The following is a 16,417-nucleotide window of genomic DNA, read 5'->3' as shown; positions in this document are numbered from 1 at the left end:
GCATCGGAGTGACGAAATGGGCCGTTGGTGTGGTCGGGCACCAAAGGCAGCCAACGCGGCGTCGCTGGATTGGTTGGTTTGCAAGCTTGCAGACGCAGATGCTATGACCCAGTCGTTGAATGAGGCTACCGCGCATGGTATGTGACGACTTTAGACCGGCACTGCCAGAATGACATGTGTCTCGCTAACATGAAAGCATTGATTCATCCTCTGGCTATCTTACACACTTTGTTCGGCGACATGAAGTTCGATGGAATGGCCGTCGGGCTCTATCCCACCAGCTGCCAGATAGAGTTACTACACCCCTCTCCAGTCTTTCTCCAATTCTGGCTATTTCGGCATTATTCCTAGAGGGATACAACTGAAATACCTTCAGGTTCACAGATTACTCCTTATCACCCTCTACCAAAATCCGTGCAAATGTATTGACGCTACGTGTGCCGTTCATGAGATAAGTTAGTCAGCCCTTTTATACGTGTTGTCCCGTCTCCTCGTTATCCGAAAAGCCTCTGGACGCCGCAAAGTTTAAGAACGCAACACTAGCAATCGAAAATGCTATTAGACAGGTTGAGATCGCAAAGCCACTCTCGATATCGCCGGTTCTAGCCGCCCAAATAACACCGAACACAACGCAAAAAACCACAGATGTCCACCTGATGAGCCACAGAAGGTTGTAGTTCGGGCCTTCTTCAATCTCCAGACCATAGCCTATGCCCACCTTTCGTTGTAGAGGGAGCTGCCCGTCAATGCGATGAATGATCCGATCGAGATTACTACGATCGCTAACATTAATGTCGGCGGTGCTTTTGAACAGGTCCATAAGACGTTTTGACGGTACAGGCTCGAACGAAGGGCTCTCCGTCGGCCGGTACCTTGTCGCTTCTGAAATTGGAGGGACCTTTTGTCGAAACCTTATCGAAACATAACCGTCATTATAGAGTTCGAACTGTGGGTTTCAGTATGATACACAGTTAAATATACAAATAGCTCCGATCATAGATATCACATACCTCCACATAGTGCATTCCAATCGGCTCCCTCAACCCACTCCGCGAGAGGAAACCAGACCAGGTGAACCATCGATCTCTCAGCAATAGCTCTCTGAGTGAACTGAAGAAGGATTTGTCATCATTACACCCTTGCGAACTGATATCATTCAACTTCGGAAGTCGTTTGCCGTCGACTCGAAGGCATATAGGAATATATTCGATGTTTTGGCCCAAGTTCTGCAAAGCCCCTGGTGGGCCAGAAATGCCGCTTTCGGCCTTTCTGAAGAAAGGGATGCTGGGAATCCAGTGCAGAACATGTGACTTAACATGAGGACTTGTCGAATTGCGTCTTAGGGGGGCAACAAACCCTGGCAATACGCTGCGTGAAAGCTCCGAGGCACATGCATCTTGTGCTCTTCGACGCGCTCTTCGGATCCAGAGGAGAAGTGCGGTTCCGGTCGAGAGATTAATACCATAAGCGACCAGAAGTGACATCAGGAATGATTGCCAGTTCTTTGCGAATGCGATGACTCCTTCCGCGCTAAAAAGTGCGGTGGTTTGTGAGAAAGCCTGCATAAGCTACGAACGCCAAATCGTGTCAATTTCCATGTAGGTCTCTTCTCTAAGCAAGCGGAATAAATTTGAGACTGACTAGTGTGCTAGTTTCGAGGACACGAATCTCCTCAACACCTTCAGGCTCAAGAGAAACTAGTTCTCCATCGTTTAGCCTCGTTTGTATGAATTGCTGCTCATTTCGTCAGTGCTTGGTCGTCTTTCCTCTATGAGGGGGGGGGGGGGGGTGGGGTGTCCTGACGTTTCGCATTTCCTCTATCTCAACCTGTACTTGCAGCATGCCATGCTTCGCGTCGTCAGCAACGAGTCCTGGTGATCCTTCTTCGAACGGGACTTAACTTACAAAGCTGACAGCACATCGCTCGTCTAAGGTTGATCGGAAGTTTGGGGGAGTCTAAGACCTGTCAGCGACGACAATGTGTATGTGACCGGTACCCGGAGGCCATACTTTCTTGGGCGCTTGACAGTATTGTATCACGGAGCTGCATTCCGCCTGGTAACTATCCAGTCGAACGCTGAGCTGGCCTAGCTCATAGAATCTCCGCCTGATATCGCTAAGATACGGATAGCAGTCTGTCGCATCTCCAGGTTGCCCGTCAACGTTGAGGAAGAAGTTCACTTCAGTTGAAACGAAAGAAGTTCCGACTTTCACCGTTTCTCTGATAACGCTTATGAGATCCTGCAAGATATCTTGAGACTTCAGCATCGAATTCTCCAAGGCATCGACCTGAAATCTGTGCTGCTCGGTGTTGGCAAGTCCAGGTGAATGCCTCAAATTACGGAGCAGCATCTTATACTTCCGATCCTAGAGGACAAGTTATCATCTTGCCACAGCTTCGAGTCCTAGTAGGGGTATTGTACTTCTCTCTCGAGGCTTTGCCCCAAGTGAAAGCATACACTTTCCCATTCATCTTTGATTTGAGCAAGCCGGAAGCTAAACATGCGGAGAAACCAAATGCGTGGATGCCAGTACAGCTTGCTGGCGTCATGTCCACCGCTGCAAGGGTCCGGGTCAAAATCGCATCCCCTTCCGTCTTGCATGTCATTAGCATAACGTATTACCTGTTCATTTATGCCTTCATCTTGGTCGAACCATGTGTCGATACAGGAGTGTGCTGTCCACCGCCAATAATCATGACCGCTGACCAAACAAGCAATGTGGCCTGAGTAGATACCGTGAACCTGATTCGCTTTGTCTCCATCCCCTGTAGGCATTAAGCATGTGACATCTCTTGATGATCTCAGAGCGTCATTATTTGAGCTCTTGATTCGTTCATCTTTCAGAAGACTTTCTGATGTTCGCCAGACTCGGAACGGGAAGTGAAATTCGAGGGAGAATATTGGATATCCCCAGGCCTGTGGATATACCATAACTTATTAACACAAGCAGAGCCATCCAAATCCGCAGCAAGCTCACCTCGAATAGGACCCCAACCGTTGTTATGGAATTGAGATGCTTGTAGAAAAAGTCTCCAAGCAGCTTAGTCTGAGATAAGGTGGCAGTTTTCACAATCGCCAGGACACTCCAACAATCCAGGTTCGTGAGAAAACTAGATTAGCTGTTAACATCTTGACTCAGGCAGTTTTCCATATCAGTCGTCTCTTTGTTCAGGATTATAGCATTTAAGAAGGGAACATCTTACAGCAAGCGACGTTCAGCGTCAAAGGCTTGGGTATCTTCCCACTTGGTCATCTCTCTTGTATCCCCCTGTTCCCGAGTATTGGAAGTAAGGCATTTCTGATAGCGCTATCAGTGGTTTCAGGGATGATTACGACTAGGACTTCATGTCACTGGGCGCTCATTCGGAACTTACTGGCTTCGACAAAACCTCAGCGAGTAGACGGGCAGTCAATGACCCCGAGCAGTCTCGGGTTCTCACCACGCCATGAACGAGTTGACTGTCTATCAGCCAAGCTACCCGCTTCTCTCCGTCGAGAGATTCGATACTAGGAAGGTCGTGAAGATCCAAGTAATGACAGGCATCGAGGATGGCACGCACGCGACCATGATAGCTTACGTCGTCGTCATCAGACGTGAGGAACAGGCTGATGGCATCTTTCGGCGAGTTGCAGCCCTCATGAAAGTTTGCCCATGGTCTATCTTCAGGAATTGCGGCTGTTTTTGGTTTTTGAGAGAACTGCTGAGGCCAATTAAAATCTCTGCAAAAAGGTCGTGAGAGCTGGTTACATGTCGGGGTCGCGAGGGTGTTGCCTGATGTGGCCCTGTCCGAAGATTCGACAAGCATTTCATTATCCGTCGTCTGGAGACATCGATTATGTTGAGCCTGAGGGCAGATGTTAGACATGAGGTATCATTTTACACGTATCAAACTTGAAGACGTCAATTGCCAACAAATAAGCAACCACCAGCGCAACTTCTGAGGATGCAGGGAAACAGTCTTTATGGGAGGTAAGAGAGCTTACGGTACGATTCGAGGCGATCCTGGCCTCCAGCGGATCCGCACTTATAGAACCTTCTTGACTCATTGAGTTATGTAGAGCTCTGGTAAGTTAAAGCTTTTTAGATTTCGCGAGTACGTAGTAATCAGTCTGTGGCCCGAAAACTTGCCCTCGTGGTAGGAGAATGCTTGTTCTGTTTCTCGCGCCTCGCCTAAGTTTCTCCAAAGTCTAATTCTAGTAGGTAGGGTAGGGTGACGATATTAAGAAGATGGGTTGGGCTGGTCGTGATTTTGAAGTCGTGTCCGCACTCTATCAACGCCGGCCACACGACATCTGCTATAGGGAGAGTATGACAGCTGAAACAGGGACCACACCTTGATATCAGATTAGCCGCAGTGGCATTATGTCGGGTCAAAGTCTGCCGTTACCAGCGATAAAACCTCGTAGATTGGCTCAACTAACACAGAGACGTATGAATGTCCAAATGAATGCAATTTTCTTTCAGGGAACAGGCGAGATACTCAGGTGTGGGAATGAACGGGGAAGAACAAGGCGATGCGGGCGACTTATCTACCATAATCCGAACAAAGTCGGGCACATGGTCACACCCCCAAGGTCGCCATTTTATTCTCGCTGCCGATTGGTCTGAGGTAGGTACTTTACCTTCGGCCAAGGCAGACTTAGGTATCAATGCATAAGGCGAAAAAGGAGGCTTCTTTTGTAAAGCGTGGAGGGCAGGGGCCAGTCCTACCTATTTGAAGGGAAGTTTTGTAATATTGATATCATACAGCCTGCTTTAAAAGGAGACGAGCAGCGTCCCTGATGATTGCATGGATAGACTGGCATTTTGGAAACGGTTCATTGGCGGTCTACAGAATCTACGTTTTCCAAAAGCCGTCGGCTATGACTCTGGTAGGAATCCTGTTAGTGCGGAAGGCACGGTGATTAGCTATGCCCCGCAACGAAGCCAAAGAAGGGACCGTCTGCGACGGTAGAGGAAACCAGATATTTAGGTGAAGAATACAAGTTACCTTACCATACCTTACCTTAGGTAATCTCCAAGAAGTCGGGCACGGGTTTGCACTCCAAAATGCACTTCACTCTTGCTTTCAATTGGTGCTTGGTATGGCAAGCCGAGTCCAGGTAGGTATTAATGCATATGTAAGGCAGATAATGAGGCTGCGATTGCGAAAGGGTGACGGCCACTCCAACGCTCAAGGGTGCTGGAGAGGGGCTGGATATTAGTCGCCAGCTTCAAAGGGGGGGCGAGCAGCGAGCAGCGTCTCAAATTAGCCTCACTATTCGGCACTTCTCAGAGAGATACGGAGGAGACATCTTCAACTTTGTATCGAAGATCGTGACTCCGGCCAGGAACCTGTTACATTTACCTTCCATTTGTCAAGAAACCTTGGAAGACGTACCTAAACGCACCAAGACTAAAAGGAAGATGGCAATCATCAGCAAGGGCACATCCATTCATGTACCGGTATTCTATTTGGTTATCCATCTCATTCCTCTTGTTTGCCACTTTAGTATTATCTTTGTCTTCCCTCAACTACCCGTCACCCATTTCGCTGGCCCTCGAAAGCGTATCAAGTCGGGTTTGCCTCCTCAAGCTCCATTATCTTGCCTCTGGCGCTAGATGTTCTTAAGATGGTGCTTCTGGTGTCCTGAGATTGAACCCTATCAATCAAGCCGGCCAAGAATGTTCTTCGTGATGCTGGACGTTGGCCCCAATTTCTCTCTGTGTTGTCGCGTGCTTCATCACCTGCATGACGGCCATCTTCCGTATGATCTAAAGAAGGCTTCGTCGATTGAAACAACCACTGACCACTGGCTAGTCGTAAAACAATGAGTACTATGATCACCAAGATAACAATTATCACGATCATCACGAGGATGAAACTTTGCCAGTTCCGTTTGAATGTGACGATGTCATCGCATCCAAAGATGGCAGCCGTAATAATTAGCGGTTGAGTAAGCTTTTTCCTTTGTCAGTTCTTGAGATGATCGGCAAGGAGATGAAGCCAAGCTTATAATCGTGATCCATGCCAGCGCGCGAGGTTCAAAGAGGTTCACTTGGCTATATGGTACTATAGGCGGGAGTTGAACACGATACTATTCGCTCTCGTCAGTCAACCTGGTGTAGTGGGCATTTTTTAGTCTGAGAACGGTTTAGTCATAGTCAGCTTAACGCTGGGCTGTGGGCATGTCGGAGACTTACAATCTTTCGCGCCGAGACAGCCTCATCCATCAGGTCTCTACACTTTTGCTGCATATCTCTGAGTCTCATTCCTAGTTGCTCGAGAATATTGAATGTGTTACGGATTTGTGTCAAGTGTAGAACACAAAGAGACTCGTCTTCCGACTCATCATAGTTGATAAAATAGCGAACGTCCGTATTCATAAAAAATTCACCGCTTCTGACAGTCTCTTTCAAATCCTGCGCGAGCTCCTCCAGAATGCCTTTGAGTTCGCCGAAGCCCCTTTCAAACTCATCGAACTCTCGCAGGAACTGACCCTGTCTCTTATGGAATTCTTGTGGTTCTTTCGCTGGCACCCGGGCATGTGTCATGAAATCTTCGTGCCGCCTGGTCTAGATAGACGGGACTTGTAAGCTTCATCATGGCCTGATGACAGTGGAGGACCATTGGGGGTCACTCCTCACTATGGCCTTTAATCTTTCGTCAAGTCTCGCGAAAAGGAAAATCCACTCTCGATAAATCTGTACAATACGTATTTCGAGAACCCGAATGAAATAAGGCCGAGGAGACCACTCAGTCCTAGTCGCATCATCCTTTCTTCTCCACAGAGGATCTGAGATCATTCCATCCTGAAAATCGTTTTCGTAGCCGGTTTTCATATCTGGCGACGGGTCATCGAGGATCTCATCAAACCAGGTCTTCACGAGAACCAATCCGGTCCAACGCCATTGATCATAACCAGTGACCATACATCTCATAGTAGTAGCGTAGATGCCATCCGTATGGATCAGAGGCCCTTGACACTGCGCTAGGCACCTTAGATAAGTGACATTTCTCGACGCTCGCAGTGGCTCTTCTGAAGGTTTCTTCTGACGACTGTCACTCATCAACCCATTTTTAGATCTCCATACTCGTAATGGTAAAGAGAATTACATAGCGAATGTTTACGGTCCCTCAGACTTGTTGGGCTATCAGCGTCAACACATTGAGATATCGAGAAAGCCCAAAAGACGAGATAGCGATTCAGGTGCAGTTCCCACGAGTGCAAGAATGCCCCATGCATCCAAGTTAGAGATATAGCTAGCAGAAAGTCAGACTCCATCGATCTCTCCACAACTATGAAGCGAACATCCATTAAATACTCACATCAATCTCCGGTCAGCGTTAACAACGGGGACCTCGTCATCTCTATAGCGCTGGCAAAGTATCTGATGAGCAATCCATGATTTTGGGGATTCAACTGCGAAGAAGACGACCAACCTGCTTCCTGAGTTCTTCATACAACTCCTGCGCGTTTAAGCCGCCGAGAAACTTTCGGAAACTTGGTCGGGCCCCAGAGTTGTTGCCGTCGATTAACAGTGCGATCTTGTCTCTCTGCGCACCTTCATCTCCTTCCCGAAGCTTCTTAAGGTTCGCTTCCCGAACTATGTCAAGGATACAGTCGATGCGGTATCGGTCTGGGGCCCAATTTTCTTCAGTGCTGAGCATGAAACCTACATCGTCGCCCTCAAGCTCTGCAGTTGTTGATTTCAGGTCCTCGGCAATGAAGGGCGAGTTTTCCCAGCTGACTGAAATGTTTTCGCGCAAGAAGAATCTTGACGGCCAAGAGAATGCCCCAGAGCGCTTGTTAACTTGTGAGATCTGCACATCCTTCGGCTTAGGTAGCCCTGCAGGCTTCTCAGAACTATCCATAGACGGAGGAACGACTTCTTTGTCTGTTGCGTCGGACATCTAGCTTAAATTGATATAGGTTGGGCCTAGAGTTTAGTTAATCAACCGTCATCTCGATACTAGACTCGTAACGTCGCTCCCGACTGCAATCCCGTTTTGATCCTGACACCCTGTTGTAGGTCATTGAACCGTATCCAACGATGTTATGTTCCTGACACTCCAGACTGCTGATAGCCTCCAAGGCTGACGGCATCATCAGACACTGCCAGCAAATGGCCTGCGGAGTTGGGGGTGTCTATCTTTCTCTCTTTTTCTTTCTTCTGTTCTTTCAATAAACTTCACTTCTCCCGAACACAATTCAAGTAACGGCGGCCGCTGATAGTCTGAAAGCAATAGAGAATAAGGAATCGTGTGTACTCTGCAACGGACTTTTTCTAGGTTGGAGTCGAAAAGATGACCTAGGCTCATAGGAACTGAGGAAATTGAGTGATAAGAAAAGGTAGATTTACGGTCAATATCTGCGGTCTCGTGAACCTTCCTCGCGGACAACTAAAGAACTGTTGAGAGTTCAGTGTCATCAAACCCAAGGTGTCTACCTATTCTTGATCTTGCATGTAATGTTGGTGACGGACTTGAACCCTCTCCACCCTGCAGCGCGAACAGCGAGGATAGTGGCAATGGGGGCAAGTATCGATGACTACGGTCATGCCGCCTTGACCAGCACTATCATTTATCAGTACTTCAGGACAATAAGGTACTGTTACAGTCTCCGTTCCAATTATCACAAGGTTAGGGAAGAATTTTCCTCCCCGGGAGGTGCTTTCTGGCAGGTATCAGGGAGATGGTCCAGTGAGCTACTAGCCAACGAGAACGCCCCTCCCTAAAATGTACTTCGGCATCGTATCTCATTGAGTGCGGAAAACCGACAATACATGCGAGTGCGGGGCAAAAGCGAATTATCCCCTCTGCCGTGGCATAGGATCCCGAGGTAGAGACCGGGAGGCAGAGGCCAGAGGTGGGCGGAAACGTGGGCCCAGCAAATCCGGCATTCACATCGTCCGAAACCCGGAACAAGTGGGCCGTCTAGGCAGTACGGGACAAGCCCTCCATATAACCAGAGGGAGGTATTTTTGATACACTAGCAAAACTGAGAAGAAAATACCGAGCATGGGTAGAATAGAGATGATAGCACTTACACAAGTCCACATGAATGCATACCTCTTCCTAGGAGGCTAGACAAGACGTGTAGTATCAGTGACTGCTGGACGGGAAAGCTGAGTGGGGAAGTCGCAGTTATATCCGTAGCCCGAATGATAATGGAACAACTGATCATTGCTTCTACTCTTCCTATTGCTTCTCGTCTGCAGGCTGAAACAACCACGCCCTCCCGCTTCAGTTCCAAGGCTCTCTAGGTACCTGTGTGGGATTGATTGGGCAGCGTCACATGCATGATTTCAGAGTCAGCCGGCAGAGCAGTCGCATCAACTTGGATGAGGCTTACAAGTATGCACCGCTGTGGTTCAGAATGACAACTGTTCGTTGTCGCTGCCACGGAAACACCCAAGTTGGTGCCCTGGATTGAGATTGAGTGGTCACAAGGAAGTGAGTATGCTGGTGACAAGCTTGGAGGAAGGCGGCTGTGAGTGGCTGAAGAAGAGAGGAGATTGGCCCATGAAGTTGGCGAAGGGTGTGAGGGCCATCTTCCTTTTGGCTAATTACTTGGTCTCACCGCCTACATCGTCATGCAAATGAGCATACAAGTGTGCTTCCTCCGCTCGCCTAATGAGACGGATTCTACCTATGGTTGAACGATCATTTGAGATTGTTATGAGACATGGGCATTCATGATTCGATGTCCTTGAATATTCACTCTACCTACGGAATACTTTCCCCTGAGGGAAGCGGGAACTGCGCATTAAGTACACTTTGGCACTTTGATCTTGCGCTTGTTTTGACACTCTGATTGGTCAATGGCTTATACTCTGGGTAAGGGAGGTGGGGGGCCGACAGGCCCCCGCGTTCCACCGTCGTAGGTACCCGTGCCGTTACCTCGATGAAAACCTTCTCTCACGGCGAGCTTGAAAAAGTATCGAGTGAAGTGCTGGGTGGGCAATACACTGTTTTATTGGAACTTCATTCTCGTACTTGGGAGTCTCAAAGAATTTCTTCTTTTCGATCTCAAGATACCGTAAAACCTCGCGAGGCTCGGAATTGCGCTAGCCCGTGCACTCGAAGAGTTACGCCTCTCTCAGTACCAAACACTCGTTGATCTCCGCCACTTTTTGAGATTCTGATTCTGAATAGAGGCGCGTATTGGCCAGAAGTTGAGTCAGACAGCGGGAGCACGGGCTGGCGCAAGTACGAGCCTCGCGAGATTCTACGGGTACGCACATAGATTGTGTCACGTCCTTGCCACGCTGAATCGTGGCGTGTCAAGGCACTAAGGTCTAGATATGAAGGTCCATCTAGTATTCGAAGGTTCCAAAAAGTGAGACCTCGGTGAATGACGGGGTTGGTGCAAAGTCTTTATGTTCTCGCATCCAGTCAGCATACGATCCTCGAAGATCCATGGAAGATGGGCTCGAAATTGAGCAAAAAAGGGTACATGCCCAACGTTCCGAAACCTGATACCTACCCAGCTTCATGTCTTTCCCAGCCTGCCAGGTGCACTGTGTCTCAAAGCTATTGAACCTAGACTTACGATGAACAACACGCACTCTTGAGTCTCATCTCACGATCGATCATGTGCCATAACAACTGAGCCAGCTTCGGGGGCAGCTTGATCTGAATGGTCGTGTTGCTCTCGCGAGTCAGTGTCGCTCCTGAAACTCAAGACAGTGAGTTCTATACTCGGTGGCGGAGGCGGCACAATGGCAATGGCCGCCCTGAAAGGCAGGCGATCCTCGACGCGGTATCCCTGCCACCAGTTCATGAATCTTGTGTGTAATGTAGGACACCGTTGAACTGGGTGAGCTGTGTGGCCATCAATCGTCTCTTCTGGGTTGTCTCTGAGATTGGAAATTGCGGTGGTCGCGGTACCCGTTTGTCGATAGCGGTTGGTGAACGGCCATGCAAAATTCCCAGAGGCTAGCCGTATGCAGATCCCGATGATTACTGCCATAGCCAGGCTCATTAGTGCAAGTGAGATCACGAAATTTGCAGGCGTCCGACCGTATTTGACGATATCGTCGCAGCCAAAGACAGCTGCTATGTTGACAAGAGGCTGAGAGATCTAGCACGAAAGTCAATCGATTGGTCTAAGACTACATCATTCCAACATGATGCGTGATTATGCGGCAAAACACTCACAATAGTCATCCAAGATGCAACGCGTACTACCATGGACTGTTGGTGCGTCACAGCAGAAGCTGGAACTGAGATTGAACTTGGAGTAACCATAGGTTGTTGGACTTTGTTGAGCTTGATGCGAAGTAAGGCCTTTGATTATCGTCAGTATTGATGCGGTTCTGCTTCACAACCTGTCCGCCCATAGGCCGACTGGACTTACCTTGGCTCTCGCAGCCTTGCCATGCTTGATCATTTCCTGATACTGGGTTTGTAGTTTGTCAAATCTGGGGCGCAGTTTTCGAAAATCTGAAAAGATTCTTCGTATCTGCGATAGATAAGGGTAGCAGGCTGACATATCACCTGGCCGTCCTTCTGTGTGGAGGAAGTAGTTCACGTCTGTCGTCATGAACAAGTTGCCGCTTGAAACGATCTCTTCCACAGTCTGTGCTAGGGATTTCACTATCCCTTCTGCATCGGAAATACTTTCTTCAAAATCGTCCAATTCATCCAAGATATCCTCCCATCTTGTGGCAGTCTGGTGATCACGCGCAGACTTGTGCAGGCGCTGCAGAAGACGATGGTGCTGCTCGTTCTATAGCAGAAAGTTAGATGAATTATTTGTTTTCGACTAGTTGTTCAGCAAGTACTTTGACTTACAATGCCTTTCATCCATCTATCGATGTTGTTGAATACACCATCAACTTCTGTGTAGATCTGCCTTAGGCGAATCTCAAGGGCGCGAAGAAAATAGGGGCGAGGGAGCCACATTTCAGCTGTTGAGTCAAACATGTCGCTCTTTCCACGAAGTAGAGGATCTGAGGGTTTGACCACACCAAACGACTCCGCCACATCCTGCTGCTCGCCTTCGTATCGTGCGATGCTATCGAGGGTCGGCAAGCCAATGACTTCGACTTCAAACCATGCTTCGCACAGCAGAATACAGGTCCAACGAAACTGATCATAACCTGTTACGATGCAGCTAACATGGCTTGAGTAGATGGCGTCGATGCCCTCGATATCGGATTGAGAGCCAGCAAGAGTGCGTAAGAATGAAACATCTAGTGAAGACCTGAGGGACTTTTCGTCTGAGCTTTTGGCGCGATGGTCTCGTATCAAGGTCTTCGACGTCCGCCATACCCAATATGGAAACGAAAACTCAATGACAAAAGTTTCAGGGCCTTCCGTCTGGAGAGACATAGATTAGCTGCTAGGGTTGATTCGAGGAGTCAGAGCCCCATTTACATACCGAAAAATGCACACCTAAACAAGGCCTGGATAGGATGTAATTGAGTAAGAAGCCGGCCAGTTGCCGATAGAGTGATTCTGGGGCAGATCCCACGAGCGCAAGAACGGCCCAGCGACTTAGATCAACGACATAGCTACACGAACGATATGGATCAGCGTTCTCAACGCTTTCATTTATTCTTGAAATGCTTCACAGCTTTCGTCACATTGCCGAACTTACATCAGACGTCGTTCTGCGTCAATGAAATCAACCTCCTTATCACCAGCATTGTCATGGTAGCGCTACGAGCGATTAGTGTTGATTGCATCTAAGCTTCTAGGGAGCCCTATCGAAGAGACTGGTACAACTTACCTTTTTTTGCAACTCCTCTAGCAATCTCAGCGCCGACAAGGCGCCAAGGTACTGCCGGGGACGGATCTCGCTCTCCGAAAAGTTGCCGTCAATGAGCATGGCAATGTTGTCAGTCGGAATGTGGCTGTTTACTTGTTGAAACCCCTCCAGTGTTGCACGCTGAAGAAAGGCGACAAGGGGCGCTACACGAGATTTGTCCGCTGCCCAATTCTCTTCTGTGATCAAAAAGAAGATGGTGTCTTCTTCCCCAGGTTCTTCCGGAGTCAAAAAAATGGTGTTGTTATCCTCCACTGACTCTTCTGAGGTCAGAGTTTCACGTTTGGTCTCTACCGCGGCCGTAACCCAGGGTGTATTCTCCCAGTTCTCTGAGATAGCCTCTCGCCTGAAGAACCTGGGCGGCCACGAGAATGCTCCGGCTTGCCCATAACCTTGCCCGTGCCCCTGCCAACCCTCCTTCTTGAGTCGGCTATCTCTTGGCTCTAGTGATGGAGAAAAGTGCGGCGAGGTCGAGGTCGAAATTACGGGTCCAGCGGATACACTCATTGCCTTGTGTGATAATGAATCGCCTGAAGAGGAAGCTGGAAGATCAAAAAGTTGCTGCATTCTTCAAGGCCAGCAGTAGTATTGTAAAAGTTTCCCTGCTCTTTTCGAGTTGGGAATGAGCAACGCCCGAATATAAATTAACAGTCTTCCTTTCGTGTCTCCCAGCCTGTTAAAAACTTTTGCGTTCCTGATTCCCGAATTATACACGCCGATTTTGTGTTCGTAGTTTGTTGTACAAAGGTGTCTAGGCTCCGCAAAGAAATCGCTTTTTGGTATAACGCCCTTCGTAACTCCCACTTTTTGAAACAGATTATATGTCCAGTTATTTTTTTCGAGTCTAGGTCGTGTTTTGGCCGTGATAGTGGCCCAAGAGCTTATGGTCGTGGTGGCGGACGTGTACTCTAGTTACAGCACACCGAGAGCAGCGTGGGTAGCGACAGTTGATACAAGGATCGACTACTACTGTCATGCCGCCTTGTCCGCAATAACACTGTTACCGAGAGAAACTGTTAGCTGGTGTGACAATTGACGAGGTGGGTCGCGTATTCAGCCGCTCGGAGGTTTGAATTAGCTATGGCATACATACGCAAGTCCAGACAAAGGCGTATTTCTTTCGTGGGGGCTATCGGTGGAATGGGCCGTCAGTGGCTAAGTAGGTAATATGCGAGTAGTTGCAAAAAGCTAGATGTAGAGTTGGATGGATATTGAAAGACGGGAAGCGTCGTACCATGGCTTCGGATGATGCTCACTCAGGCTTTTATGACTTGTCTCCTGCAGCAGCTTCGCCTTGCCTCTTCTTCTCCTCTGACTCCCCCCGGCCTACCCTTCGAAACCAGTCGTTAGGCGCGTCTGCATAGGTTGCAACCGCAGACCGAATTTGATCACGCTCTCGGCTGGATTTGAGGCGAACGAAGTGTGTTCGGATTCGACCGGAGTTGCGAACTAATGCGGATGGTGGTGTGGACGACTCGATGCTGTCGTCTAGACTGATTGGGCTGGGCATGCCCGTTTTGTTGGAAATTCGTCAGGGAGACCAATTGAGCACAGCGCCGTTCATTGGCCGGTGAATTGACCTAGTATTCAAGCAGTGGAACGCAAGGCGTGCAAAAATGATGGCTTCCATCTTCCATGTCGCGTCTAGACATGCAACTGATCCCAACACATCCTGTCTGACGTTGAGAGGTCACATGACGTACACTGGCTGTACCGGTGAGTTACGGTGAGTAACGGTGAGTTACGATTAGCAAATTGCTGTGGCTGGTCCGGCAAGCCTCCCTGGCTCCTGCGTTTCGACAGCCATTTAAAAACAATAGCGCAATCTGCGCGATAGCACACAGTGTCCAGTGTGTTTCGAGAGTTGAACTACGGGAAACAATTGCGCAGAGGGAAGTTTGCAGCAAGCACAAATTCCAACCCCCTGAGAATTGAACCGCGGTAAAATCTTAGAGCTTTCGAGGGGCACATGGACCAACAGGTCTGTCGCAAAAGTAGCATCGAAGGTCGGGTAGACGGCTCAAAGGAAATACGTGTCGCATTGATTGGTGTATCTCGGTCCAGAGGCCATGTTGGAAAACCACGGCGGATAAGTACAGTGCAGACGCAGTTGGGTGGAGATGTGGAGGGCAAGTTGAAGTGACTATGTCATCAGCCTGTCGGTGTCCAAATGCAGCATGCGCACAACACGTGACGGTATCCGCATCTGTCAAGAAGGACCCACCCGCCTAGGCACCGTCCCGAAGAAACGGTTGTTGCACCATTGGCATGCAGATATTGGCAGGGAGATCCATACAGCGAACAACCAGAATTCAAACTGAATTAGACGCTTGTCCGACCCTGCGCTTGAACGTTCCCCGTCTATCAAATCATCATTTGACCAGTCCTCGGCCATATTCGGACCGGAATGTTCACTAACCGCTGACCGAATGTTGTACCGTGAAGCATATCGTGGCTCCAATAGAAACAACTCTCTAAAGTGCTGTCCTCTCGCGGGTGGCACCCACACACAACACACCTTGATTTTTATGGAGAGTATGTGACTCGGATCTTCAGGTTCGACGTTGAACTGCGTCAGGAACCTTTGCAGGAGCGAGGGCAGCCCAAATATGCACTTTGAATATGATGCCCTGCCATGTCTCCGGCCTGACCGTCATCCGTCGCCTTATAAAAGGCAAACAATGAGCCACTCGGGCACTCTACTAACCCGAACCCACCCGAGCCAAGCTGACCTACCTGACACCACCCCTATCTCATGAAAGCTTTGAGATAAGGTAGCGGTTGGCCAACCCGACAGGAGATTTGTCATTTATCTTGACCGCACATCCTGTCCTCCGTCAACCTGCGTCATTCATTTCCCCAGTGCAGCGAAACGTTCTACCCGCGAGCTTGTCACATCTTGTGCGACGCGGCAATCTTCTCGGTGTCTCCCTGATTTAGATGAGACACAACACCCTCCGATTTCGGCATTCTGACTACCACTGAGGCTGTGTATCTGTCTCACCGCTATTGTACAACGTTGGACTGTATTACTGGCGAAACCATACAACCAAATGAACAGCATCATGCAATCGGTTTCGCTGACCGAACATGACGGAAATGACTGCCTGGAAACTTCACTCGTCAGACCTCACCGAAAACCTTCGTGTTGACGTTCAGCGTCATGAACGTCTCAATCAGCTTTTGCCACGAACCAGGACTAAGTGCCGGAGCCAGTGAAAAGAGAGGCGGCATTCCATGTGACATCTCTTCAGGTGGTGCTTTCATCGGGGGTGTGTTTCCGTGATGGTTTCCATTATGAGCTCTGATTCTGCAGCATGTGCCCAAATACCACTCAAAAGTACAGCCTCCATCACTCAACGGCTCGCCTGTACCAGATGGGCGGCGTCGTTAGGCACCAAGTAAGGTACTGATTGTGGAAGCAAGCGGTGCACCAGATGCAAGTCAGTTTGCTCGTCACGGGGCGGACGACGATGACCACAATTTTACCCAATGAATGTTGCACGACGTACTGTGTCCAATGATAAGGAAACAAGACAACAGTCGGCTAAATCCACGGATGCCACACCTGGCTGAAGCAACACCGCTACCAAAATGCCATTTACCCCGGATTTTCATCGTCGCAGCACACCATCGTCGTAACTTGACAATCAATTCCA

The 16,417-nt window shown here is 49.0% G+C and overlaps 4 protein-coding genes across 4 annotated transcripts; all 4 read right to left on the bottom strand.

Annotated features, from left to right (window-relative positions):
• Window positions 1-180: 180 nt before the first annotated feature.
• BDZ83DRAFT_623208 (uncharacterized protein) lies at window positions 181-4,479 on the bottom strand. The gene is made up of 11 exons (XM_060508369.1): window positions 3,987-4,479; window positions 3,377-3,847; window positions 3,206-3,309; window positions 2,980-3,112; window positions 2,424-2,918; window positions 2,011-2,367; window positions 1,906-1,956; window positions 1,804-1,848; window positions 1,642-1,734; window positions 1,011-1,568; window positions 181-946 (listed from the first exon to the last, which is right to left on the bottom strand). Exons 1-11 carry the CDS (start codon window positions 4,047-4,049, stop codon window positions 470-472), a joined length of 2,847 nt encoding a protein of 948 aa, XP_060364493.1. The 5' UTR covers window positions 4,050-4,479; the 3' UTR covers window positions 181-469.
• Window positions 4,480-6,027: 1,548 nt separating this feature from the next.
• On the bottom strand, window positions 6,028-8,002 carry BDZ83DRAFT_731188 (uncharacterized protein; the record flags this gene model as incomplete). Its single annotated transcript, XM_060512863.1, has 4 exons — window positions 7,427-8,002; window positions 6,694-6,969; window positions 6,187-6,558; window positions 6,028-6,045 (listed from the first exon to the last, which is right to left on the bottom strand). Exons 1-4 carry the CDS (start codon window positions 7,895-7,897, stop codon window positions 6,028-6,030), a joined length of 1,137 nt encoding a protein of 378 aa, XP_060364492.1. The 5' UTR covers window positions 7,898-8,002.
• A 138-nt stretch (window positions 8,003-8,140) lies between these two features.
• On the bottom strand, window positions 8,141-9,460 carry BDZ83DRAFT_623202 (uncharacterized protein). Its single transcript, XM_060508368.1, has 4 exons — window positions 9,339-9,460; window positions 9,034-9,285; window positions 8,347-8,560; window positions 8,141-8,157 (listed from the first exon to the last, which is right to left on the bottom strand). The coding sequence occupies exons 2-3, from the start codon at window positions 9,168-9,170 to the stop codon at window positions 8,434-8,436; spliced, it is 264 nt and encodes an 87-aa protein (XP_060364491.1). The 5' UTR covers window positions 9,171-9,285; window positions 9,339-9,460; the 3' UTR covers window positions 8,141-8,157; window positions 8,347-8,433.
• A 1,108-nt stretch (window positions 9,461-10,568) lies between these two features.
• BDZ83DRAFT_752676 (uncharacterized protein) lies at window positions 10,569-12,821 on the bottom strand (the record flags this gene model as incomplete). The annotated part of the gene is made up of 7 exons (XM_060514236.1): window positions 10,569-11,069; window positions 11,147-11,275; window positions 11,346-11,717; window positions 11,783-12,310; window positions 12,372-12,504; window positions 12,591-12,652; window positions 12,723-12,821. The coding sequence occupies 7 exons, from the start codon at window positions 12,819-12,821 to the stop codon at window positions 10,569-10,571; spliced, it is 1,824 nt and encodes a 607-aa protein (XP_060364490.1).
• Window positions 12,822-16,417: the final 3,596 nt, after the last annotated feature.

Source organism: Colletotrichum acutatum (genome assembly GCF_030867785.1).
Source record: "Colletotrichum acutatum strain CBS 112980 chromosome Unknown BDZ83scaffold_52, whole genome shotgun sequence".
NCBI lineage: Eukaryota > Fungi > Ascomycota > Sordariomycetes > Glomerellales > Glomerellaceae > Colletotrichum > Colletotrichum acutatum.
This window is presented reverse-complemented; position numbering and strand designations above follow the sequence as displayed.

Coding starts and splice junctions, on each gene's coding strand:
- BDZ83DRAFT_623208 (XM_060508369.1), bottom strand. CDS start 4,049: ATGAGTCAAGAAGGTTCTATAAGTGCGGATCCGCTGGAGGCCAGGATC. Junction 3,848..3,986: donor GGATCGCCTCGAATCGTACC/GTAAGCTCTCTT, acceptor ATCTGCCCTCAG/GCTCAACATAATCGATGTCT. Junction 1,735..1,803: donor AGATAGAGGAAATGCGAAAC/GTCAGGACACCC, acceptor CGAAATGAGCAG/CAATTCATACAAACGAGGCT.
- BDZ83DRAFT_623202 (XM_060508368.1), bottom strand. CDS start 9,170: ATGATCAGTTGTTCCATTATCATTCGGGCTACGGATATAACTGCGACT. Junction 8,561..9,033: donor ATGCATTCATGTGGACTTGT/GTAAGTGCTATC, acceptor GATAAATGATAG/TGCTGGTCAAGGCGGCATGA.